General features: G+C 32.5%; 5 protein-coding genes across 7 annotated transcripts; 2 read left to right on the plus strand and 3 right to left on the minus strand.

Moving 5' to 3' along the window:
• Positions 1–1651: 1651 nt before the first annotated feature.
• LOC120086225 (protein indeterminate-domain 7-like) lies at positions 1652–5884 on the plus strand. Its single transcript, XM_039042770.1, has 4 exons — positions 1652–2400; positions 2646–3045; positions 3903–4384; positions 5175–5884. Exons 1-4 carry the CDS (start codon positions 2184–2186, stop codon positions 5642–5644), a joined length of 1569 nt encoding a protein of 522 aa, XP_038898698.1. The 5' UTR covers positions 1652–2183; the 3' UTR covers positions 5645–5884.
• A 3178-nt stretch (positions 5885–9062) lies between these two features.
• LOC120087330 lies at positions 9063–13563 on the minus strand. 3 transcript variants are annotated; one of them, XM_039044313.1, is made up of 4 exons: positions 13431–13563; positions 13259–13343; positions 12163–12282; positions 9063–9510 (listed from the first exon to the last, which is right to left on the minus strand). In XM_039044313.1, exon 4 carries the CDS (start codon positions 9487–9489, stop codon positions 9286–9288), a length of 204 nt encoding a protein of 67 aa, XP_038900241.1. In that variant the 5' UTR covers positions 9490–9510; positions 12163–12282; positions 13259–13343; positions 13431–13563; the 3' UTR covers positions 9063–9285. The 3 variants fall into 3 exon arrangements, with proteins under 3 accessions (XP_038900241.1, XP_038900242.1, XP_038900243.1); XM_039044314.1 differs by lacking the exon at positions 13431–13563 and having other exon boundaries at positions 13259–13424; XM_039044315.1 differs by lacking the exons at positions 13259–13343; positions 13431–13563 and adding an exon at positions 13011–13226.
• A 1821-nt stretch (positions 13564–15384) lies between these two features.
• On the plus strand, positions 15385–17468 carry LOC120087109 (LOB domain-containing protein 22). The gene is made up of 2 exons (XM_039043990.1): positions 15385–16181; positions 17249–17468. The coding sequence occupies exons 1-2, from the start codon at positions 15445–15447 to the stop codon at positions 17379–17381; spliced, it is 870 nt and encodes a 289-aa protein (XP_038899918.1). The 5' UTR covers positions 15385–15444; the 3' UTR covers positions 17382–17468.
• A 449-nt stretch (positions 17469–17917) lies between these two features.
• Positions 17918–23974, minus strand: LOC120087108 (chaperonin CPN60-like 2, mitochondrial). The gene is made up of 17 exons (XM_039043989.1): positions 23809–23974; positions 23240–23371; positions 22872–23031; positions 21925–22100; positions 21350–21445; positions 21164–21268; positions 20845–20931; positions 20643–20732; positions 19939–20019; positions 19790–19858; positions 19624–19701; positions 19330–19425; positions 19155–19254; positions 18969–19072; positions 18776–18881; positions 18409–18487; positions 17918–18272 (listed from the first exon to the last, which is right to left on the minus strand). Exons 1-17 carry the CDS (start codon positions 23866–23868, stop codon positions 18167–18169), a joined length of 1725 nt encoding a protein of 574 aa, XP_038899917.1. The 5' UTR covers positions 23869–23974; the 3' UTR covers positions 17918–18166.
• A 1898-nt stretch (positions 23975–25872) lies between these two features.
• On the minus strand, positions 25873–26930 carry LOC120087111 (NDR1/HIN1-like protein 13). The gene has a single exon (XM_039043992.1). The coding sequence runs from the start codon at positions 26843–26845 to the stop codon at positions 26060–26062; it is 786 nt and encodes a 261-aa protein (XP_038899920.1). The 5' UTR covers positions 26846–26930; the 3' UTR covers positions 25873–26059.
• Positions 26931–27550: the final 620 nt, after the last annotated feature.

The raw sequence follows: 27550 nt of genomic DNA on the forward strand, positions 1-27550 counted from the left end.
TTATAGAAATAGCAAAAAATACTGGTAGATATTGATCGACTTCTATCAACGTCTACCAATGATATACTTTCATATGTTTCTATCTATCTATCTATCATGATAGCCTTCTATCAGCATCTATAAAAGAATATTAAAATTTTGCTATTTTGTGTAACTAATTTCATTTATTTTTCTATTTTTGAAAATCCTCTTTTTACTATTCACTAAAATTAACAAACTTTCTATTTGTTCAATTTGATTATTGAATTTTGATATGTATTATACTTATTATTATTATTACTACTTTTTACAATTTGTGGAATTTTACGGTTACAGTTTATAATTGTCAGTAATAGTTTATTATTGACAATTGATTATTGTCGTTAAAAGGGTAATTGTAACATCTTTTCGAAATTGTTATTGATATTGATACGTTGATGTGCGATACAATGATTAAAAAAAAATCTCTATCACGAACGTTAGTTGTGATAGTTTTTAAATATCATTGAATTATAGTTTTGTTGTAGTGGGAGGAATCAAACCTATATATATGATAGTTAGCCAACATGAACACATCTCAAAGATTAAGGCATTACCTACTCATTTCCTCCAATGAGATGTTTAAATGTGATCAGTTGAAGTATGCTCATTTTGACTATGTTTGTTTCGCTTTTGGTACAACAATGTAAAAGTAGAAAAGTTAAAAAAGTTAAAAAGAAAAAGAAACACAAATGTGAAAGTAAAAAATTTGACGAAATGAGTAGATTTTAGAAAGAGAGAGAAAAAAAAAGTAGAAATTAGAAATCAACACAAAGATTTAGGTGACTTACTAACAGTTTGTTAGCAAAGTCCACGGGTAAAAGAAGAGAACAATTTTTTTATTAGAGAAAATATTATATAATAAAAATTACAAAAGCATCAGTAGGATTAGCAAGACCTGTATTTGGTCTTCGAAGTGTCAAAACAATAGATTCAATATGCATTCCAACCAGTATAATTCCCTTAATCTTTGAGGTAACGTGTTCATAGGCATTACAATTCTTTTAGGAGGATTTTCAAAAATATATAAATAAGGGAAACTATTTACACAAAATAGAGACTCTTATAAAGGTTAATAGAGGCTGATAAAAGTTTAACAGTGTTTATCGATGATAGAAATTGATAGAAGTCTATCATTAATACTATATATAATAGAAACTGATACAAGTCTAGAAGTCTATCAATATATTTTTTTACCATTTCTGTAAAGTTGGACATTTCTTCTATCAGTGAAAATTTTTCATTTTTCAAAGATCATATTGCATTACAATAATTATCTTCTAATTAATTGACAATTTTTCATATATAATATACGTTTTCATTTTTTTTTATCTTTTCGGATATAATAATAACATGTGAGAGTATGAATTCAAATATTTAACATTTTTAAATAAAGAATATACTTTAACCAATTGAACTATAGTCACGTACGTATGAAACACGAGAAAAAAATAACACAAATAATAAATTTCACAAATAATAATAATAAAAAAAATGAATACCAAAAGGAAAAGACAGAAAGTGCAACGTCAGAATTAGCCGTAGGGTTCCTGATGGCTTTTTATTTATTTTTTATTTTTTTAAAGAGTTTATCTTTTGGAGCTGTGTTTTTGTGATTACATTCCACAGAGAGCTTCTTCAATTCTCATCCATATCTCTCTCTCTTCCTTCTTTTTCTCTCTCTAGAATTTCAAGAACTGGGTTTTGTATTTTTGGATTCTTTTTTTTTTTTTTGCTTCCTAGCAAGATTTTAAATTTTCTTTTGTATATGTTTAATCATATCAAAAAAAAATTTTAAAAAAAGTTGAGTCTTTGAATTCTCTCTCTCTCTCTCTCTTAAACAGCAGGCTGCTTGTTTCTTTTGAGCTTTCAAAAAAACTAAAAGTTGTCTCTTTGGTTGGAGCCAAATCAAAGATTGAATGCAGTAAAGAACATATATATGTTATAATCTTCAAAAAAAAAAAAAAAATTCTTCTTTTTTTTCTTATTTTGTCTTGAATTAGATCTTGGAAACTTTTGTTAATTACTCAAAATACAACAATTGTTTCTTATTCTTCGTCGTCGTCGTCTTTGTTAGATCTGTTTTTTGTTGTCTCATGAAACCAATATAAGAGGGGTTTCTTTCTTTTCTTTTCTTTTTTGTTTCTGAATTTTATGAAATTAAGATGATGATGAAAGGTAATTTTTTGTCTGAACAACAACAACAACAAATTGTAGTGATGGATGAAAATTTGTCGAATTTGACTTCTGCATCTGGTGAAGCTACTGCTAGTGTTTCTTCTGCCAATAAAACTGAATTCCCCAATCAATATTTTGCTCCTCAAAGCCAACCACCACCTCCTCCTCCTCCTAAGAAGAAGCGCAACCTTCCTGGAAATCCCGGTAAGCTCTGATACCACTCCTTCATCAACCTTCACTAACCCGATCAACAATTACAGTACTCCTCCTTCATCATAATTAGGTCCATGAATTACAGTACATCTAGGTTATGTGTTACAGTATTGTACTACTCCTTCATTATATTAAGTCGATGAATTACTTTTTTTTTTTTTTTTTTCTATTTACGGATTGAATTGAAATTGAGGGGGTGGAATTTGGATTGAATTATTGTAATTTGTTTCTGTTAGACCCAGATGCGGAAGTGATAGCGTTATCGCCGAAGACGTTGATGGCGACGAATAGATTCGTGTGTGAGATATGCAACAAAGGGTTTCAAAGAGATCAGAATCTTCAACTGCACAGAAGAGGGCATAATTTACCATGGAAATTAAAGCAAAGAACAAACAAAGAGATAATAAAGAAGAAGGTATATGTATGTCCAGAAGTGAGTTGTGTACACCATGATCCATCAAGAGCACTTGGTGACTTAACAGGAATAAAGAAGCACTTCTGCAGAAAGCACGGTGAAAAGAAGTGGAAATGCGATAAGTGCTCTAAGAAATATGCAGTTCAATCTGATTGGAAAGCTCACTCCAAGATCTGTGGCACAAAGGAGTACAGATGTGACTGTGGAACTCTTTTTTCAAGGTTTTTTTTTTTTTTTTTTTTTTAAATTTTATTTTTCATTTATAATGTTCTTTTTTCTTAATTTAATTAATTAATCAATTCTTCCTCCATTATTATGGTATAATTGTTCTGAATTAATTTGCATTTATGATCGTGAATATCTTGGTTTTCTGAAATCTGCATTTTAATTTCGGAATCTGTAATTTTGTCTTGTCTTTTTCAGAAGTTAATTATTAATTTGCATTCCCTTAATTAAATATAGAGCTTTTTTATTTTTTCCTTTTTCTTTTTCAACCTTTATCAAAATGAGGAGAAAACATTTTTGGGCCTATTTTTATTTGGATGTTATGTCATGCATTTAATCTTTGAATTTTCAAAATGTTATTATTTTAATTTTAAAATTTGAATTTCATTTCAATTTGGTCATTACGTTTTAATATTTACACATTTTTAATCTCAAATTATAAGCTCGAATGATCAAATTGTAACATTTTAATTTTTTTTTTCTATGTGCTTTTTTGTTATTCTAATAAAATTGGGGTTGAGATATATATGATGAGGGTACTAAAGAATCTGTCACCTAGTTGAGATATTCTGATGTACCACTGACCCACATTACCTGTCGTATCATTCTCTAAAAGGAAAGTTTAACATTTTAGAATCTAGAGACTAAATTGAAATCAAATTTAAAAATTAAAAACTAACGTGTAATATATGAACGTTAAGGACATGCCAGAGAAGTATTTTTAGGAAAATAAAAATTGGAAGTGTTTTTTGTTTACAGCTCTTCTAAATTTGTCTTTGTACTATTAGATATATCTTTGGCTTTTGTGTGTATGTTTTTTTCTTCTCAACTCTTTTTTGTCTCTCTCATGCAGAAGAGATAGTTTCATTACACATAGAGCCTTTTGTGATGCATTAGCAGATGAAAGTGCAAGATCAGCCATGGCATTAAACCCTCTTCTCTCTTCTTACAACAGTAACAACAATAACAATTCACAAGAATTCCTTAATAATAATAATTTCGCTCTGAAACGAGACTTCAACAATAACAACAACAACAATTTGAGAGCGGAGATTCCACCATGGCTACAACCATCAGATCTCCGAGCGGAAATCCTGATGGGGAGTGGCCACGAGGAGCATAATCATGAAACCCTAAACCCTAACCCTAACCCGAGTGGACACGGGTGCGGGCCCACAAGTGGTCTTCCTCCTCCGGCATATCAATCTTGTTCTCCTCATATCTCAGCCACTGCACTGCTGCAGAAGGCAGCTCAGATGGGTGCGACCATGAGTAGTACCACTACCACGAGTGGCTCTATGCCAAGGCCCCACAAGCTTCTTCACGTGTCTACAGGTTCACATTCTAATTTCTTTCTTTTTATTGTTTTCACTCTTTCCATATTTTATGAATTTTTTCGTCAATTTAATCTTTTATTCATATTCATTACACGCATGTTTAGTTATCTACTTACTCATTTAATTAAAATATTAATTCGGTAGAAAATGAATGTTATTTTAGGAGATTTATTCCAATATTATAATATTACTAGACTCACAAGCTTAAATTGATTAGTTATGGTAAATTTATTATCTTATTTATATTCTCTTTACTTTCGATAGTTTTGAAAAAATTATCATAAAATTCTCGATATTGATAAGAGGAAATAATATAATAGGACTGAAGAAACTAGACCTAAAAGCTTAAATTGATATATAGGTTATTTTAGTTTACAATGTTATTCATATTATCAACACTTTTCTCTTTATGTATATATATATATATATATTTTTTTAAATTAACCTTATAAAATTTTTATGTTTTTTTAATTCACTTTATACTTCTTTTTCATGTTGAGAACCAAATAAAACTAAAAACAAAAAAGTTTTGTTTGTTAACTAATTGAGAGACAATATTATAAAACTTTCACACAAAAACATAAATTGATAGGTTAGGTTAAATTTGACATTTTTAGTATTTTCATTTATTTTTTGTTGGTGAAACTTTTGACATGAAAGTTGATATATAGCACATAATTATTCAAATTGAGCTATATATGATAAGTTTGTCAAATTGGGATGAATTTGAAGTTATATAAATAAAATAATATATAATGTGGGGTTTGGTTTGGCATTGTAATTAACAGGTAATTATGGAGAGATGGGATTATGGTCACGTGAAGTTGAGATGGGTAGAGGAGGGGGGGCTGTGAGTTGTAGTAGTAGTAGTTGTACTGATTATGGGAATAAAGCTGCTAATGCTAATGCTTCTGCTTCTGCTTCTGCATCAACCACTTTTCTTCATGATATGATCAATTCCCTCTCTTCCCCTTCTCCTTCTCATCCTTTCCTCCAACATAATTCCTCCTTCAACGACACCGCCAACGCCGCCGCCGCTTTCTCCGCTATGCATCATCACACCGCCCCCGTCCCCGCCACTACTGCCCCATCCGCTGTCGGTTCGGGCAGTCGAAGCGACGGTTTAACCAGAGATTTCTTGGGACTTCGCCCTCTTTCTCATGGAGATATTCTAAGCCTTACTGGTTTTGGAAATTGCATTGTTCCTAATAATTCCTCCAATCTTCAGACTCAAATCCAGAAGCCATGGCAGGGTTAGATTCGTAAATTACCTTTTTTTTTTTTTTGCCTTATGTAAGTTTTTCTCAAAGAAATGGGGAAAATATGTATTAATTGATCTCATTATAAGAGATGAAGAACATTTTTAATTTTCTCATGTTGTCTTTTTTTTTCTTTTTTTCTTTTTTTTTACGTAAAATACTTTATGGAATGTACTTCAACATTTTGTAAGCTAATTATTATGAATTTTCTTTTATATGAGAATAATATTTTAATATATGATCTTCATCTTATAAGCTGATTGTATAGATATGTTACGAACCATTTTTTTAAGGTGGTAATATTGGATATATTTTAATTAGATCGATAGGGTTGTTAATTTCAGAATATTTTGTTTAATTTAGAATTATAGCCTGCTAATTTTCTCATTTTTTGAGTTTTGAAAATTAATTTTGAATTCTTAATTGAAAAGGTTGTAATTTTAAATAGAGTTTAAAATTGTTTTCTGAAAAGTAGAATATGAAGCAAAAGGTTTACGATCAAGAAAATAGGCAAACGCTTAAAACTAGAAAATTAGATTAAAAAATGGTTGTCAAATAAAAATTTGAATTATAACGAGATCAATTGGGTTAAACTCTTTTTAAGTTTTTTGTTTTCTTAATTAAACATTTGAATTTTTAGTCAAATTTCAAAACAGAATAAATTATCACAACTTCGTTTTTTATGTTTTAAAACACTCAAAAAAATAATACAACAACAAAAAAAGAAATCAATAAGGGGTAGTAACGGTTTATATATAAGTTTAACTTTGAAAAATAAAAAACCATATATTTATCGATTGGGACCTTAATATTTCACGTACAATCTTTTTTTATTATTGATATCGTTCTCATCTCGTATGTTCATTTTCGTGTTATCGAGATGGTAAAGAATATTGACTCAAACCTACATGTTGCTAATTTCTTTGGATAAAAATGTATATATATATATATATATATATATAGATCATCTTCTTATTCAAGTTATATATCATCTTTCTCAAATTAAACCTAAGAAACAAAACCCTTATCATAGGATTATATATAATGTAACCTTTAAGAGATTTTGATGGAAAGAAAAAAAGAAATATGAGCAAATTTATTGGCATTGAGATAAAAGAGATATAGAAGAAGACATTTCAACGACTAAATGAGAGAAAGAATGCAAAGAATACCAAATATAATCACCCACATGGAAAATGCGTAAATAAATGATAATTATACTTTAGTAATTTCTTCATGAAGTGGGATTAAATTTATTGATTACTATTTAATTAATTGATTTTTGTTTTACATTTTCAATCATTGAAAAATGTTATGGTCTCTCCTTGTTTGTCCTCGTTCATGTGTAGGGTCATTATTTTTTATTTTCTATTTTGTTTTTTTTTAAACTATTTCTAATTATAATCAATAATACATTTTTGGTTTTATTTGTAGCATGTGAAATATTTGCTTTCATTTTCATTTCAAAAGATTTTGGAAAATGTGAAATATATATATAACTTACCTACCTTGAACAATATAACATAAAAATGATTGAAGTCTATTAAAAGATAAATAAAATGTCAATGAAGGGTACTTACGTTACATTTATTTAACTTATGTTTTCTATATCACATTTATTTATTGTTTCATTTGTAAACTTTTTTATTTTGTTCTATTATTTTAACACTATATAGATGCATGCGGTTGCCTCGGGGGTAAAGTGTGAAGACCTTCGTATCCTCTAGATCTTCGATTCGATCCCTCTAGGTTGTTCAAAAATTATTTGATCACTATTTCTCGTAATATTCACATCATGGTGGGTTCTCTTAGCGTTTTCAATCAAAAATAGTTTTAATATTTCATTGATATATTAAAATAAAAAAAGAAGAAAAAGAAAGATAGATAGAGGTTCCTTATATTTGAATTAATGTTCTTTGAATTAATGTTATTGATCAACATGATATATTAACATGCCATGTATATGCCCATGAGAGAGAGAGAGAGATTGTTTTACAATGAAGAAAATAACCTCATAAGGATTGCTTAATAATAAAGTAAATAAAGATGTGAAATATAAGTCTATTTACTTATGGTTTAATTTGACATTGTAATTTAAAAAAAAAAAAAAAAATCTGTCTTTAGCAAATTAGTAATAATGTACAATTTACACCATTTTGCACCCTCTTCTTCTATTATATTACCATCCACATCATCACATCTCTCTCTCACCCAATCTTTTTTTTTTAAAAAAAATAATATTTATATTTTTTTACCAGTTAAAATCATATATTCTTGGAAGATTGAATCCTCTACATTCACATTTTTTTAACTCTAAAAAATCTCAAGAAATTGGAGGCTCAATCCTCTAACCCATCGTTGAGGTATGTAATATATATATATATACACCAAGCAAATTTCAAGGTAGTCATCTAAGAATTTTAGATGAAAAAGGAATTAAAAGCCCTTCTTCTTAGTATGTGTATTTACATTTGCATGGTCAATAATTTTAAAAAATATTTGACATTTTGAAAGGGAAAAAGGTGGCATTTTTCTCCTCTATACTAATAGAATTTTGCATTTATGAAAATATCACTGTAGTCTATAGTGACTTTTTTTATTATATACTATTTCTATTCACATGCCTCTCTGAATTCACATGTCTGTCTCCATCTCTCTCTGACCTTGAAAACAATCTCTCTCTCTCTCTCTCTGACCTTGAAAACAATGCCCTTTCTCTCTCATCCTTAAAAAGTAATTGATAGAAGGGGGGGGAAAAAAAAGAAAAAGAAAAAAGAAATGATGATGATGAAATAGAGGGACAGATGGTGGGATAATGGGCTGGGCTGGGCTGAGATGGCCCAACAATTGCACAGTTCCCAAACCCAAATGTTCTTGTCCTTACTTGTCTTGGTGCTTTGTCTGCTCCTCTTTTTCTTTTTTGTCTCCCAGGTTTTTTAATTTCAATATTTCCCCAACAAATATATAAATGCATAAAAGCTGAATTGGGTTTGTTTTGTTTTCTTTGTTTTCTAGTTTCTAGTTTTCTTTATGGTACACAAACACAATCCTCCAAAAACTAGTTGACTTCAATCATTCTTCCCCACCTTTGCCTTTATGTTAATCATTTTGCCTTTTCTCTTTGATTCTTCAAATTCCTCATCTGGGAGAAAAGGAAACCCGATTGCCAATTCAAAGTTTCAAACCAAGAAATACAATCCTTCTCATCATTTTCTTTAAACTTTTTCTTTTCTCAGCATCCAAACAACACCATAAAACACAAAACAGACATTCCCTTCTGATAAAGAAAAATGAATCACATGTCTCAACCTTGTACCCCCTCCTTCCTAACGACATTATTAAAATTGTCAATGAAATGCAGAAACAATGACGTTAAAAAACATTCCATGTATAATAGTGCGATGGAACCGTACGACAATGTGACAAAAAATTCCATCCGGTAAGATAAAATAAATCTGGCCAGTTCATATTATTTCAGCACCATGGCTTTGGCTGAAGCCTCCAGGATTGGGGGTTTATACATTAGATCTTTCCCTACCAAAATTACAAAAGAGGGTGTAAAAAATTAAAAAGACAAAAAGACAAAATGTCCCAAAAACATAATTGGGATTTGTTGTTTGTTAGAGTGAGAAGGTGCAGTTCATTTCGGAGAGTGTTTATTAGAATCCTCCTTCTGGTCTTGTTTTGATCCTGCCAAAGCTGCAGTTGCTGCTGCTGTCATGGCAGCTGTGGCTGCACCTAACTTTGCACCACCAGCAGCTTTCATTGCACCAGCAATTTTAGCAAACGCTGCAATTCCTCCAACAAGTACAGCTCGCAACGCAACAGTTGGTTTTACTGCCATGTTTTTTGGTTTTGGGTTTATCTGCAGTTTGAACAGTTGAAATCCTTAGGGATAATTAAACATTATGAAGTGATAGAAAATGGGTATCTAATACTGCTAGAGTACATGGTACTACTCTTGGAATTCAGATGGCGTGTTTCTGAGTCTGACAGAAGTGTGTAAATCAATTAATATTCTGCAACAATTATAATTATTCTTATGTAGAAAATCTCTCGCCGATTAGGGGTGAGCATGATAGACCGACCGAACCGAAGATGTCGGTCGAAAAAGATGAAGGGCTCAGTCGGTGTCGGTTTGAGAAAAATCCAAATTGATAATTTTTTTAAAAAAAGAAATCAAGAATAAAACCGACCGACGGCCAATTTATACTCTTCGACAGTCGAGATCGGTTTGAACATTTACTAAATCGACCATAGTCGGTTCGGTGACAGTTTGGTCGGAAAACCTACTCCGACTGACCACTGCACACCCCTCCCCCAATTAATATAATGTTCAACAACAAACGATATCAAATCTGTCTCAACAATTTTTTTCATTACAAAACTTTACTTTCATTCAGAAGTAAACACATGCACACATAAAACAAAATCTGTTTCAACAAATAACTAGAAATCTTTATATATTTTGCCACAGTTTTTATAACTACGGTATTGAATATTGATGCCCCATGTATGCTCATGAGTCATGACCCATGTCCTAACTTTCATTGAGGATCTTCCCATCCCAAGCCCACTCCTAGGAGCAAAAAATGAGCCTACCATTTGTTTTTTTTTTTTTAATTCTAATAAGTTTATTTATTTTGTTATTTTTTTTTTTTTTTGAGTGTTTTCAAAATCCTAGCCAAGTGTTGAAAACTTATCCAAAAAATAGTTAGCTACGAATGAAGTGTTTGGATTAATCCACTAACAAAGAGAAATCTTAAATAGTTCCACTAATTACAATTTCAAATTTAATTTAATTCAAATTTTCAACTTAATTAAATCAAATTAAAATTCAATTTCTGAAATTGAATTTCCTAATTTGAAATTGATTTAATTACAAATTTGGTCCTTGAACAACCAAGGTTGTGATTTAGAAAACAAACAAGTCAAGTTTTGGGGAAAAAAAGTTTTTAGAAACTTGTTTTTGTTTTTTGTATTTAGCTATGAATCACGTGTTTCTTTAGAAAATACGAACACGTCTGTATAGAACTATGAGAAGACAAGTACAATTTTTAAATAACCAAATGGTAATCACACGTACCTTAGTTATTAAATTTTGGTCAAACTACAAATTTGAACAAGGTTGTGATTAACTAGCTCTAGAATTTTAAAGTCTCTTTTAGGTGCCCAAATACTCGATGTTATGTCTAATAAGTCCTTTAAGAAATCTATTTGACTTATAGTTGTAAATACTGAGATTTATTAGATACTAAATGAAAGTCTGATGGCTTGCAATACACTTTTTATAGGCCCTATTAAATAATCATTTGTTTTTTGGTATGGTTTTTTAAAATCAAGCTTATGAACATCATTACCACCTATTTGTTTCTTTGTTTTGTTATATACTTCTCCAAAGTGTTTTCAAAATTCATTCCAAGCATAGCTCAATGGATAAGTCATAAGACACAACATCTTAATGGTCGATGGTCTGACCTTCCACTCCCACGATTGTTCAGGAAAAAAAAGTTGTGTTCATTTTTGGAATACGGTTAAGAATTCAAATGTTTACTTAGGAAGAATGAAAATTATTTTAAAGAAATAGTGAGAGAATAAACACTATTTGAAAACCAAAAATCAAATTATTACCAAATGGGGTCTTACTTATAAGATGCCTTTTAAAATCCAAAGACCTATTGGACACAAATTTAAAAGTTTAGAGACGTGACAGACACTACATAAAGTTTTAGGATTTATTAGAAACACCATTAGAACTCAAGGGTACAATTGTGTAACCTATAAAACAGATCCCGTTCAAGTAATCTATTCAAGATAAAGTAGTAATTTAGAAACACCATTGAAAATTTAGAAATCTATTCGATACTATGAATAAAGTAGTAATTTAACCTTAATCACCTAGGGCTTGAATCCCCGGACAGTTGAAAGTATCTCCAAAGTTCCAAACATCTCAAAACTAAACCATTGACAATACTAGTATACCTGGCGAAGCCCTCATCTAACTAAGTGATACTAGTTTAGGAGTTCAAATACCAATTCTAGTAACATTGGCAATCACATTGGCAATCACATTTTCAAGCGCTCCAATTCTGATCTAATTGCCCTCCTGAACATGTCATTATGATAAGACCACCAGAAAGTCTTTCATTCTCTAATAGTGCAATGAGAATGTTGTTTATTCTCTAAATCATGCCCTAAAATATTGACAAGTCATACCATAGTGAGACACATCCAGTACGTAACAAGAATGCCTAAATCAGTATGCTTCCACTTGTGTTGAGTCCTTGACAATTTAACTGTTAATTTCACTATATATCTAACTATTGATTGACCCTTTTCATAGATTAAAATGCAAGTTAACAAGATTAAATAAGTCATTAGTTTCTTCATTCTCAACAACCATCCACTGATCCACATCAACAATAAGTATTTGCTAATAAAACACAGAAAGAAAAAATATAGCTTTCATAGTCCAGTCTCAAAAGAAAGAGGAGGAGGGGGAGGGAGAAGAAAGTACCAAATAGAAGAACTGTTCCGTTTCTGTCAAATACTTAGCTTACAGCAGCTGGTCTCCCAAAAAATAGACTTCAGAAGACTTTTGCACACAGTATATTCCCTCAAGTTGGAAGCCAGCCCTCTAGGGAAACGGTGAGATTATGAAATTAACACTTGAAAAAAAGCAAATCTGCTCTAAATATTATAGAAACGAACCCCAAATTTTCAATTAGGAACAAACATCTTAAGAATTGAAAGCCTGAAATTCCTTATCTTATCTAAGCCATTAGGTGTAAATTTCGCAGAAGGAAAACAGGGAGAGAACGGAGAAGAATTCAAGAAATAATTCCATCATTCGTTTCCACATAGAAGCCACAAAATAAAGGGTGGAAGACCAATGTTAGAACTACAAAGTACCCTAATCAAACATTATGTCAACTAGCACTTACGGCCGCGTTTTCACATGGTCGAAAAGTCTGTAATCAAACAAAAAGCAGAGAGGAACAGAAATGAAGAAGTGTTCTCCCACGAAATCCACAAGGAGAGTGCATAAAATGAACACAGGGTGTTAAATATATAGCTACAGGATTAAATCTAGCCCATCAGTTCAAGGTCTCAGATTTGTGGTGAGTCTTCAAACCTCTATAATGTAATTTTTTCTCCGATTAATATATATTTTCTTCCAGGAAGATTTTCTCCCCAATTAATATAGATTTCTTTCACTAAGATTTCCACACATTTTCAAACCTAGAAATGGAAGGATCGAAGGGTAATCATTCAAAATCAATTTAATATTCTGTTTAAAATATCATAACATAAATGATTTTAACCCCTTCAAAATCACTCCACCCTAAATTAATAATAACTCACTTCAATGTTTCCAGTCTCGAAGATGCTTTCCAAGATTTTGATTCCCATTTTTCTAATCCGCAATCCATATATCCGTATTCAGCACGACAATCATGAGAATTTGACAAGAAACCCGAATAAAGAATGCGGCGACAGACAAAACAGAACAGCTAAAAAGGGCTATAGCTACCAGCTAAGTTGAAATTTGGAAAGAGAAATCACTCAGTTGATAACAAATTAAGATCTGAAAAATGGGGAAACATATTTACCAATGCTACGTTAATCCGCGGGAGCGAAGAAGATGGATTGAAATCAAGATCAGAACGCGAGCAAGTAGAAACAAAGAAAGAAAATCTGGGATTGGATAGAAAAACAGAAAACAGGGATCAGAAAGGGAATGATAATAAGAAAAGAGAAATGGAGAAGATTTGAGTGAGAAACCTGAGCCTGAGGTGAGAACCTGGGGAAGACCGATTACCACGGGCAGGGAAGGTTTTTTTATTTTTTATTTTTTATTTCTCTAATTATAAAAGAATATCCTTCAAAGTTGGGAGAAATAGCCTTAGAAATATATACACTTTTCACAAATAACCTTTTTCTTTTTCTTTTTTTTCCAATCGATTTACTAGGTCTTTCGATGACATCTCGGTCAGAATTGATATCGAGATTAATAATATAAGATTTTTCACTTTTGTATTTTTGTTGGATATGTTTGAACTATCAATTTTACATTTCCTTTGAAACAATTTATTATTTGCTTCTTTTTCTAATTTTGAAAATCAAATAGTTATCTTACTCCTCCATCTTGTTGTGAGAGAAGTAGAAAATTTTGAAAATGAAAGCAAAGTTGTAGAAAAAGAATTAAAAGTTTTACATTGACATCGATATCGATTAGACAATAATGACATCAGAACTACCTATAAAAACAATTATTCGACATTATTTATGAAGGGTGAAAAACTTTTCGTAATATTTCAGCTCATTAACCTTAAAATTTAACTATTAAAATTTTATCCTTATTCTTTCAACCATCAATCTTTTATAAATATTTAAAAACTAGTTTTTTTAATTTAAAAAAAAAATGTTAGGACAAAATGGGCATTTTTATTTCCTTTTTAAGATTCTTGCCTTAGAAAAGGGGTTTATAGTCTCTGTGAAGTTTTTTATTTTTTTATTTTTCTTTTTTGTTTCATTTTTTTAAAGTTCAATTAACGTGAGTGATTTGAACATCAACCTTTTAATCAAGGGTATGTGAATATTTGTCTTGACCTATTAATTACCTATTATCTTCTTTTAATTTATTTATATATTTAAAAAAAAAAAAAAAAAAAAAAAAAAAAAAAAAACCCAATCCAGGGGAAGTCTATGGGCTGGCCATTAACCTACTTGACTAAAAAAAAGTGTCGGAAGCTATTGGGCTTGGGGCTTAGGTTGCGTGCGAAAAAACAACTCTTGTACTCTACCTCAATCTCAATTGTGTGCGATTTGATAAATATATTGATAAATATTATAAATATTATAATATAGGTGTAATTTAGGTATCTATGTTTAATGTCATAAAAGATGTCATTCTCCCATCACAGTATTTGTCTTACTACATGTTATCTGTGTGTCTTATAGATGAAAATTAGAGAAATTCCTATTTCATAATTGCAATTTTAGTTGTTTAGTTGTTTTATTTTATTTTATTTATATATTTTATATTTCCTCGGTATTATTGTTCTTGTGTATCTCATTTTACAAAAGTTAATACCACTAGTATTTTTGAACCACTAAAAATAAACTACATCAAGGAAATGTGGAAAAAGCAAAGAAAACAAACAAATAAATCACTCTACCTCAATCCTAATTGTGAATAAGGAAAAAGCTTTCTATGAAGTCTTATGGTTCTTTAAAAAAAAAAATAGTAGAATTGCTCTCAAACTCATTTATTTATATTAGTCTATTTCTATTATAATTCAATTCCACTAACATTTTTAAACTATTATCACTAGTTACAAAAAGACCTCGTTTTAGAGAAAAAGGAAATTTGGAATATTAACAGAAAAAGAAATTTTTTTAAAAGAAGAAGAAGAAGAAGAAGAAGGGAAAAAATCAGTTAAAAGAAATCTCCCATTTTGCAGAATTATCGTTCCCCATGTAACTAAAATTAGTAAAGATTGTTAAGCATTTGATATCCATTCATTATCTAAAAGCAAAGAGAAAAAATAGGAAAAACAAGAAACAACTCAACACACAAACACATTAACATAAACAAAACACAGAGAAAAGGAAATCCCTAAAAACTAATCGCACCCAACCCCACCAAAAAAAAAATAATAATAATATTAATAATATATCGAAAAATAAGCAAAAGCAAAGAACAAAATCCGCTTCCCCCCATCCCCGCCGGAGCCGCACCCGCTCTCTCAATACCTTCCATCTTCAACAACATCTCTTAACCCTTAACCCTCAAATGAGCCCCATCAATCACCACCACCAACATTTCTCCAAATCCACCACCTCCTCCCCCGTCACAACCACCACTTCCACCACCACCACCCAAGCCTGCGCCGCCTGTAAGTACCAACGCCGTAAGTGCGCTCCCGATTGTATTCTCGCCCCTTATTTCCCTCACGATCGCCAACGTCAATTCTTAAACGCTCATAAACTCTTCGGCGTTAGCAATATTACTAAAATTATCAAAAATCTCGATCCCTTTGAGAAGGAAGAAGCAATGCGTACCATTATTTTTCAATCCGATGTTCGATCTATTGATCCTGTTGGTGGATGTTATCGGATTATTCGGGACCTTCAACGCCAAATTGAATATAGCAAAGCGGAGCTTGAGATCGTGCTTCATCAATTGGCGATTTGTAAGCAGCAGGCCGCTGCTGCTGCGGCTGCTGCGGCTGCCGCGGCCATTCTGGAGGCCGATCCGATGAGTGGATACGGCGGAATTGAGCATCAATTTGTGGAAGGATATGAAGGGGAAGGGTTTGTGGTTGGGGAAAATGAGAATGGAGAGAGTTTGGAAGATCAGGATGTGGAGGTTTGGGGAATTCAAGATTCCTGTTCTTCCTTGCAATTGAAACAAGCCGGCTCTGTTCATGATTTTCATGATATCAAGATCGATTCTAATAATCATCATCATCAACATCAAGAACTTCTTAAATTTCAACACGATCATCATCACGATCTGGTTCATCAGAGGTCAGTATAAAACTATAAATCCCTCCCTTTTTTCCCTTGCATGGCACCAATATTATAAATTTTTTTTTTTTCAATTACAATATTTAATTTATTCTGTCCTTCATAGATTTGATAAAGAATATTTGATCACACAGAAGAAAATGAAAAGAAAAAAAAAATTGTTGCTAATATTTTTAATTGAATTGCAATTGCGAAATAAGTTTTCTTCATCTATATTATTATTATGATAATTCTATCGTTTTTTTTTTTTTTTTGAAAGGATTATTTTATCGTATTAATTCTCGAAGCATTTTAAATTTTTATGATTGGTTACATTTGGCGCCAAACCACTTTATTATTTTAATATTTTCTTACAAATAACATATACCGAACTCTTACATTGAAGCTTGACCCAAAAAGATAATCCAATAAGGGCCTTAAATTCCTTTATGGGCCCAGCCCAATCCTTTGCTTTGATCAAGCCCAATGGGCCAAGGAACCCAAGGACAAATTATGAGAGGCAAGCTACAAGCCTTTTTTCTTTTTTTGGCTAAACTGCAAAAAGTATCAACTTTGCCCTTTGTTGAAAAATATCTAGTCTTTTAAAAGATATTATCTTTTAAACTTTCGTAAATGTTTCAAAATTACTAGATAATTGAGATTTGGAATAGGTGTAGCAATATTTTGAGTCCTAATTTTCACCTAACATTCTCACGATTTACAAGGATAATTTTGGAACCCTTATGAAACAAATGGTAAAGTTTAGTAATATATTTCTTGTCTTCTTAATATCTGCTGTAATGTCAAAAGTCACTTCTCCCAAAGCCCTTTTAGTATTTTCAGAACTGTGAATGCCTATTTTAATTTTCAGAATAGGGTAAAAAAGAACTTTCACCTGTCCAAAAGTCATTCCAAATCCACATCCAATCCTATGATTTGTTATTAGCATGGACTTTTATTTACATTAAAGAGCCAGATGGATTAACAATAGATCTGACTAATGGTCAATTTTCAGGCAGAAATGAATTGATGACAAAAATAAACAAGTAAACAGAAAATCTAATTGTTGATTAATTTGAAATGTGCAGCGAAGAACCTATGCTGAAGATGGACAATGTGATATTGAAAGAAGATTCTGACCCAATACAACAGGCTCAAGATCAAGAACTTAAAGGTGCAGTAGTAGACACTTTATTTACCTTCCCAACTTGTGATACTTAGCTTCAAGCCAGCCCTTTCTCCTTTTCCACTATAGTAGTTTTCTTTAATTATTTAGTCCATTAATGCCTTTGAAGAAGACAATGTGTAAGTCATCTATAAAAGAGAATGGAGTAAAATTTGAATAAATTACCCTTCTCCAACATTCATTTCATGTATTTAGATACTGATATACCACTTCATTAATTGTTCATGTTGTCTTATGGTTTCCATTGGCTTGCTAAGGTTAAACACCAACTCCTTTCTTTGAAGTTGAACTCAACATTTGTTGTACTCAAAGTAAAGCTCAAAATGGTGAATATCCAAAGCCTTTTGAACATAAAACAAAGTAAATGGCCATTACGGCCGATCTAATCTCATTCTTCTCATTAATGCTTACTACCTCTAAAGGTAGTCAGTTCAAAGGTTAAGACACCTGCTCCTGTTTTCCTTGATGTTGAAGATTCAAAATCTTCAAACTCCACTTTTGTTATACTCTAAAAGCTCAAAAAGTGAATATTCAAAGCAAATTTTGTGTAGATAACAGACAAAATTGGGCATTATGGCAAACTGATCTAATCTCATTCTCATTGCTGCTTGATGTCTTACAAGAAAGTGGGAAAAAAAAACTCACTTGAATCCACAAAACATAGAATTCTGTAGATGAACATTGGTTCATCCAGACCCCTCAGCATTGACTACTTCACTTCCCTGTATAATTAATCAATTGATCACATCATATTGTTTTTTAAATTAATTACCAGCGAAAATTGAGATATATAATGGAATCAGATTTAGATTAATTTTCCCTAGTAGCCCATATCATCCATTGGCGGCATTCTACTCGGAAGCTTTTCCTTATCATCTGGATGTTCCACTATAGCTGCCTCGGCTGTTGTCAACAGCAATGAGATGCTGGAAATTCAAGAAAATCAATCATTTAATTAGTGCGCTTAGAAATTGTTTTCTAATGCAAGGTTCAAAAGGACTTCCGAATGAAATAAACTACGTTTGGCAACTTCTGACAAGGGATATGGGATGAAATATTCACCTGGAAGCATCCACTAAAGCGGTTCTCACAACTTTCAGAGGATCTACAATTCCGGCCTTCACCATGTCAACATATATACCTGTTTTGCACAAGAACTTCCCACGTAAGTAGCTGTAAAATCATTAACGTCAAATGCAGGATAGAAAAGAAGCATTCAATTCTCATTAATTAAACAAAAATCCTCAGGAATTCAACTGAAAACACGAAAAAACTCCAGATTGAAAACCAAATTTCATGCAAGTAAAAGTCAATTAGTCCTTCTACATTAAGTGAAAAAAGGACATCTTGTTATGTCTTGAGGATATGTGGACTTAAAAATTGAGGATATGTGGACTTAAAAATGTTCCAATGGCTAAAAGTAGCGCACCTTTGGCAGCATCATAACCCAAATTACGATCATCCTGTTCTAATAATTTCCCAAGAACCAAAGCACCATCATATCCAGCATTTGAGACTATGGTAAATGTAGGTGCCTGTAGAAAACCAAAGCTTTGATTTAGGAAAACAATCGGTCAGATGAGCCCCAAAGAGTAGCTGAAAACTCAAAGAAACGAACAAACCCTAAGAGCATGTTGCACTATTTCTATTCCTCTTTTCTGGTCTTCATTTTGAGCTTGAAGTTCATCCAGAGCCTTCGTAGCATGCAAAAGGGCAACTCCACCACCTAATCACAGCAATTATTCACCAACAGCACGGAGATGTGCTTTCAACAATAAAAAACTTTGTCCAGTTTAAGAAAAGCTTACCTGGCACAATTCCTTCCTCCACAGCTGCTCTTGTGGCATTCAGGGCATCTGTGACTCTGTCTTTCCTCTCCCCAACTTCTATCTCGCTTACCCCACCTACCTGCAAGAGAACTGAATTGTTTATAATGAGGCATACAAAAATTCTTTCAGAACATTATCAAGGCAAACACTCTACCTTGAAGACTGCTACACCACCAGAGAGTTTTGATAATCGTTCCTGGGCTTTTTCCTTGTCAAACATTGCAGTACTCTGGTCAATACTTGTCCTCAACTGCAAGACAATCAGGATAACGGTATTAATAGGAATTCATGAAATTAGATGATACACTTTAATACAGATTCCCATGGTCTCCAAGAAGACTCCAACTTCAATTAAGCTATAATCTCCTTTTCAGCCTCAAGAGGAAAAGTTCTAAAAAGGTGATTCAGAAGAACCTCATCAGGAATAACTTAGATAGCTCCAACAAACCTGCTCACATCTTTCTTCAATTAGTTTCTTATCACCGCCTCCATGAAGAATGATTGTATCGTCGAGGGAGACAGTAACCTAAGCAAAAGTTAACATTGTGCATGAAGCATTAACAAAAAAAATAACAGTAAAAAGAAAGAAGCGCTATAATGGACTGAGTGTGAACCTTTTTTGCAGTACCGAGCATCTCTACTTGCACTTTGTCAAGAGTTAAACCACGTTCATCAGTGATGACCTGTTGTTCAGTTTAAGCGTAACTAAACTATCATACAAAATGTTGACACAATGAACTTGCATTAGAGTACTTTGTATCACCTCTCCTCCCGTCAGAATGGCAAGATCATCCAAATTTGCTCTTCTATTGTCCCCAAAACCAGGAGCTTTAATGGCACATACCTGAAAGCAGAAAAAATAACAAAGGTGGTAAATGGACCGCAAAAGTTGAAAAGTTCTAATGACGTTATAATGTAACGTCAGTCATGCATATAAAAGAAGATAATACATGAACTCACAAGCACTCAGTATCTATATTTAAAACATAATGTTTCATTAATTCATTCACCGAGACTTTTTGAAACTCACTCAAGAAACCAAGTCAATTTTTTTAGCTGAAAACAGAAGCATGCCAACCTGCCAAAAGATATTTTCTTGGATTTTATAATTACTTGAGTTCTAAAAAAAATTATTTAAAAAAAAAAACATGCCACATGCATCCTGAATGTATACCAGCTTTAGAATAGAGAAGATAAGAAATATTTTATAACAAATTTTGATGACCAAACGAAATATTCACAATTACAAAAGAATGAATCTCTGCTAATCAAAGAGATTTACAGCTACTTGAAAATGCAATAATGTCTATGTCTACTATAATTTCCCAGTTCTTTTGGAAATAAATTTGATCTTTCATTGAACATCCACCGAATGCACAATCATGCAATAGAAATAAATAAAAAGTTAAAATGAGCCACAATGCCACGTTTCTTTAAGAATAAATAAAATGTATAACAAGCAATCACCTTCAGACCAGCATGATGCTTGTTAAGTATTAGCATGGCAAGTGCATCACTCTCAACATCCTCAGCTACAACAAGAAGTGCCCTTTTATTCTGCTCAGAGAAAGAACATATCACGTTAGTTTGTAATGTTCAGCCATTTTATTCACCCTACATTGCAAATGCACATGAAAAAAAATTGTAAAAATAAAATTAAGATTGATACCTTTACTGCAAGTTCAAGTACTCGCAGGAGTAAATTCATATCTGAAATCTTCTTTTCGTGTATGAGAATGAGAGGGTTTTCTAGTTCCTGCACATTTTGATGCATTATAGATTCCATGTTAAAATTGTTATACAGGAGACAAAATTTGAAAAATTACATACTACACATTTTGCATTACTATCACATAATCCACACAGAAATATGCAACAAAGTACTTCATGATATTTTTTCGTACTCAGGCATCAGCAAGCAGCATTCATATTATCAGTGCATTAAACATCAAAAGGTTATAACTAATGCAAAAGGAATCTAAACTTACACACTTTTGGCTCTTTTGATCGTTAATAAAATAAGGAGAAATAAAGCCTCTGCCTAGCTTCATTCCTTCCACCACTTCCAATTCATCCTCCAGAGTGTTTCCATCCTATACAGACAGAAGTTACTAGAGTGTTTATATGTTCAATTATCAATTTATATAAAAAGAAAATGAAGAAAGAATGCTCACAGAAACAGTAATCACTCCTTCCCTTCCAACTTTCTCCATTGCCCTCGCTATCAATTCTCCAATCTCACGTTCACCATTTGCAGAAATAGTGGCAACCTGTTCGTAAATAACAAATCACCAAAGAAAAAGTAAAAAGGTAAGAAAAATTAGAAAAGATAGTGTCAAATCTAGGATAAAAATGACGACTAACAAATAATACAAAAAATAATAATAAACAAATAAATAAGCAAATAAAGGGTAACATAGTTGAACGAAGCCTGTTTTATATCCATAGAAAAAAATTGTTCTCAGATGACAAATTTACGTTTATTATATCACAAAATGTAAACATTGAGAAAATGACAACTACTCTAGGATCAATACACTCGTCCTTCAAAACTCAAGAAAGAGCATGAACAAGGAGGTCCTACATCCAAAAGCTCTACAGATTTGTGTACTAGAAGATGTTAAAACCACTATTCCAATTTGGAAATCAATAACTACAAACTATTAAGATCCAAATACAAGCTTGTCGTCAAATCCAAGAAATCCAACTTGAAAATTTAAAAAGCAGCTCCCCTCTGGAGCTCTGTTACCTGAGTAATTTCTTCTGGGGTGCTTATCATCAATGCTCTGCTTTTCAACTCAGAGATAACAGCATCAACTGCTATCTTGATACCAATGCGTAAATCCATCACATTTACACCTGCAGCTATTGACTTGCAACCTTCGGTGAGAATGGCATGAGTCAGAACAGTTGCACAAGTTGTACCTGCAAAAAGATACCCAATTCATTCATGAACAAACAGCATGTTTGTCCAAGTTCAAAAGCACTGCTCCCAATACTTCATGCTATGCAACTCTTAGAATCTACGTTGCTAAATCTTGGCAAGTCAACAAACAACACAACCCAACACAAAATCAAAATGGCATGCAAACATGAAAAACTATCCTCTCCACCCACTGTACGATTTCTAAAAATAATGAGCTCATAAGGTGTAGGCATAGGAGAAAGCATTCAATGAGCCACCACAATGTGTCTGACAATTTTTCATCGTTGGATGTATGAGAGAGAAGTATCTCGAATTAGTATTTAATGGTTATTAGGGGCATCGCAAATTTTTTAATCCACACCCATCAAGTATTTTGTTGCAGCCAAATACTCATTGTACCGGCCTCATTGAATAATTTGTCTACACACATAACTGAGTAGTGAAAATGTTACTACAAAAGCTCTGTCTTGATCGTAAGTTCAATTCAACATTTTCTATTGAAGAAAATGCAGTGATACTTCTTTATTTACTTGAATGCAGTGTTACTTCTTTATTTACTTGAATGCAACTCAAATGCCAAAACAATGCTAACTAACATCCAATACCCATTTTCTGTTACTTAATGTCTTGTAGCTTCCTCTACATATTCTAGTGTTGCAAGTCTCAATATGAATATTGCTTGAACTCCTCAACATAGATGATATTAGTAATTACAATAAATAATAATAATGACAATAATAAAGGCAATTCAGACTGAATAAAGAAGATACCGTCTCCAGCAGCAGTGTTCGTGGCACTTGCGACTTGCTTTACGAGATCTGCCCCAACATTTTTAGCCTTGTCCTTGAATTGGATACTTCTGGCTACAGTAACACCATCCTTTGTGACTTTTGGGCTGCCAAAACTTTTATCGATAATTACATTGCGACCCTAATTTCATTGACCATGATAAGAAAGAACCAAGCACTATTAATTAGTTACAATCCCCTTTAAAGTTCAAATAGCCATCAAAGAATGTATAAGCATCTTAAAAACTGCAGGGAGTTCTTTCCACCATTACAAATTTCGACATTCCTAGCAAATGAAGTACCAGTAAACCCGCAAAGTCAAAATTACCAGTCACAATCAGGTCCAATACCTTTGGTCCCATTGTCACTTTAACAGCTTCAGCAACATCCGAGACACCTTGAAGCATAGCTGCACGAGCCCCAACCCCAAAATTGATATCCTTCGCCGCATAACTTCTGCTGCTTGTTACCCTGCTACATACCTTCAAATCCAAAGCAAACTAAATTTACTTTCTTAAAAATCAATCCATATCACTCCGTATTCATCAAAGCAAAAAACAATCGCAAAAAAGAACAAGAATCACAACCCTATCAGCTTCGATAACCACGTATCTTATTTAATGTATCATTCAACCGCGAAATATCACAAACGACATCCATTTCTTTATTACAAAAAATGCACGCGCAAATCAAAGAATGGTACTAACTCCTGACTCCACAGACATTTAAGAGAAAAATGGAGGGAAAATTTAAAGTTCGCTCAACTTGGCTAAACCAACATACTGCAATTGACAACAAAAGTGAATTTCGTTCTCCAGTTTCATCCACAGTCCAACAAATGCAGCAATCAGCACCCAAATACTACGAAAGAATCAAACGTGGAGAAATGCAACGAATGATAGATGTTAATTCTTCTTACGAGTTTTCTCGACGTTGAGGAACCGAGTGAGGAAGCTAATTTGGAAGCTAATCGATACATCGCCGTGAATGGCCACGGAGTCCAGAGAGTGAGAGAGAGAGAGATGTTTCAGTTTCCGCTTTTCTGCTTGTGAGGGTTTAAGCAGAGGTTTTGAAGAAAACGTCGATAGCAGTGGCAAATGGCAATTAGTATGCCCACTGGACGGTTCACATTTTCCGGTAGGGAAAGGTTTCTGGAATCAAAGCCCATTATTGAGGCCCATTTGTTTTGGTAATCAAGATGGGCCTGTTTCTCCAAGCCTCAATTTGGGGAGTCCAAGCCCATGAAAGTTTGTTTTATTATTTTTCTTTTTCTGAATTAAAAAAAAAAATTAAGACAAATCTAAATACAAAAAGTTAGGGGTGTGAGAATTTGAACATCTGATTTCACAGTAAAAATTTAAGAAAGTGTTACTTACGAGTTTGAAAATACATACATAATATATACACACATATATATGTAACAAATTACCTATTTAACTATAACAAAATATATGTGCTAAATTAAATTAACAATATAACAAATAGCTTCTTGTATATTTGACAAGTTTTAAAAATTAAGCCCATAATTCAGACTTATTATTTTTTTAAAAATACCAAAAAACAATCTCAACCCACGAAAATGTCAACAAAATTTGAATATACTTGATACACCTTATATATACTTGACACACTTGATAGACTATTGATATACACTTTATACTCTTGATACACTTGAACTATTAGTATACACCTGATACACTGCTAATACACACTTAATAGACTATTGATATACACTTGATACATTTGATATAATATTGATACACGGTTGAAAATGATTAGTTATTTTGAGTGTTTTAAATTGAGGGTATTTACGTAAATAAAGATTTATGGCAATTTTGTAATTAAAAAGATATTTATCTAATTATGACTCCTTTATATATCATCTTGAGTTGGAAAATGAGATGGTTGACGCACATAGAGGAGAGAGAGGGAGAGAGAGAAAATTGAAGAGGAACTTATCGGCAACAAAAACCAGTGATCGACGAGTGACGTGGCTGACGATCGACGGTATGGCGAAGACAGGCAACTCCATGAATCGTGACGCTATCTTATAACCATCTGTGCTTTGATCTAGTCGTTGATTCATCTCCAGACGTTACTGCCTTCACCCACAGCCGTCGTTGTCGCGTTCAGTCTCTCCTTGTTAGTCCGTCGCCATTGTTATTGTTGGTTTGCCATTGTATAAAGCATTGATGTAGTTTACTGATGGCGTGCCTACAAAGCTAATCTCAATATTTTACCATATTTACAACATTTGAAAAGTTGAAATCATGTTTGCTAAATATTAATCTTGATTTTCCACCCAATATAATTATCCTATATATATAAAAAAAAATATATAGAGAGGTTGCATAATCTTTTAAATTTCAACATAATCACGATAAATCACGTAAACAATAAAATGTGTTTCTTTTTATCGATAATTAAATGGTAAAAGTGAGTGTAAATGCACCATGCTATTTTAAAAAAATTGTAATTAGATGGTAAAATGTGTTTCTTTTTATATCATAATATGAATGTACAAGTACAATATTACAACTATAGTAAATTGATTCATGAGCATAATTATATTGGTCAATAGTACCAACAAATCGTGTATTTACAATTTTTTCATTATTAATTGAAGGTGAATGAGAGATTCAAACTTCTAATCTCTAATCAATGATATATATCTTAAACTAATTAAGATATACATAGACTAATTCATAGTTATAATCGTTAAATATATATATTGATAGATAATATAAGTCAATTTTTACATAATTTATAGGTTAAGTTACCTACTTTTCTTTTAAAATGGCGAAGATTGAAGTTTCACGATGTTAAATCTTTTTTTTATTATTATAGTTGATAGTTTTTTTTTAATTCAACTATGAAAGAGAAAAATATTTAACTCTCGATTGGAGATTGAGATAATTTTTTAGATGAAACAATCAATATTTCTTTAGTACCATTAAAGAAAAGATTCTAGCCACAAAAAACATAGTAATTAACACATTATCCCAAATATTCTCATTTACAAAATACAGTGATTAAGAAAAAAAAAATTGAAATTAACAAACAAATGAGGGAAAGAAATAAGAAAAAAATAACTCACGAGGAAGAAGGGAAAAAAACAGTATAAAAACAAGAAACTTCAAATTCCCTCTCTTGCATCATCGTCTCAAAATTCAAACAATCCATTTCCAGACCTTCACTCTGTAATCCACCTTACACTCTGCATTCTCCACCGCCGCAGCAACCGCCGTTTTCTTCTTCGCTGTTGGAACGCCCGCCGTGATTCCGTCGCAATTAACCCTAAGTCCAACCTTCGGCGTCTTCAACCATCCCATTTTCACCTTCACTTTCGTCTCCACCTTAATCTCCAACGGCAATCCGGCTTTGCTCTTCATCGCCGCCTTCAACGAATCGACCGGCTCGCCGTCGATCTCTCCGACGCCGCTTTCCAACGTCACCTTCATTATCGTAGTGTTCCTCTTCTCGTGCACGAACCCAGGGAGCGATCCGTCACCGAGATCAACGCCGTTCGACAAGACAGCGACGGAAATTGGACCGTAAATGAACTTGACTTTCTTGTTAGGGTTTGTAGTGGCAAGACTTAGGTCGAATTTGGAATTGAGTTGTGAAGGGGACGTGAATTTGAAGGAATCGATTTTGAGAGAAATGACGGAGAAGGACGGGCGGTGTGGACGATAAATTAGGTATACGACGGTGGAGGCGACGGCGAGGAGGATGATGACGGTGGCGATGATCGCCGTCAGCCAGATGCAGATGGAGCAACAGCGAGAGCGACGGCGATCGTGGGGTTGAGGACGGTAAGAGGGGCGGGAGGCGCCATAGAGTTGGGATTTGGTGGAAGGAAAGGGCGGTGCGTTGGCCGTCGGATTAATATTGTCGTTGGAATTTGAATTGGTTTTGGCTTTGCCGACGGCGTTGGGGTAGACTCTGTCCGCCATGGCGGCCGGAGCAGAGGAGGAAAAAAAAATAATAATAAAAAAAAAAGGTAAGAGAAGAAGAAAGTGAGTATTGAATTTGAGAATCAAAGCTGATTTTTAAGAAGATGAATGCTTTGGTTTCAAGTAAGAATTTCCTTTTCATTATTTTTCTTTTTATCTATTTATGAAAAATTGTTTTTGTTGATAAATATTAGCCTTTTGTTTTTTTAAAAAATTATTTATTTTAAATGTATTCTTTTCATTTTCAAGAATGTCTAGTATAGTTTTAAATGTATTTTATTTTTTGATTATTTGATTTTTTTTTAATTATGATTTATAGTTTAATATGATGGATGTTAAAATATAAAAGATAGAGAAAGATGCATAGCATTTATATGGTCCATTGATGAAGAAATTTGAAAAATTAGTATGAAGTCACCAACCTAAATTTCCATTGAGGCTGATGCTCATATTTATAACATTTTCTAGTAATCAAGTATGTAAGACATCTAACATATTTTTTTTAGTAAAGTTTTATTTCTAGTTCAACAAATCCATGATGCTATAATTGAACTTTTGACGTTTGAGAAGGTAATAGCAGTAGAAACATTATTTATTATTCATATATGAATATTATAGTTTAAAAGAGTGTATATATATATAGACCATATTTGAGTTTAAATCATGAAAATATTGTCCCGTGAATAAATTACTTTTTAACATGGA

The sequence above is a fragment of the Benincasa hispida genome, chromosome 9 (genome assembly GCF_009727055.1).
Source record: "Benincasa hispida cultivar B227 chromosome 9, ASM972705v1, whole genome shotgun sequence".
NCBI classification, from domain to species: domain Eukaryota; kingdom Viridiplantae; phylum Streptophyta; class Magnoliopsida; order Cucurbitales; family Cucurbitaceae; genus Benincasa; species Benincasa hispida.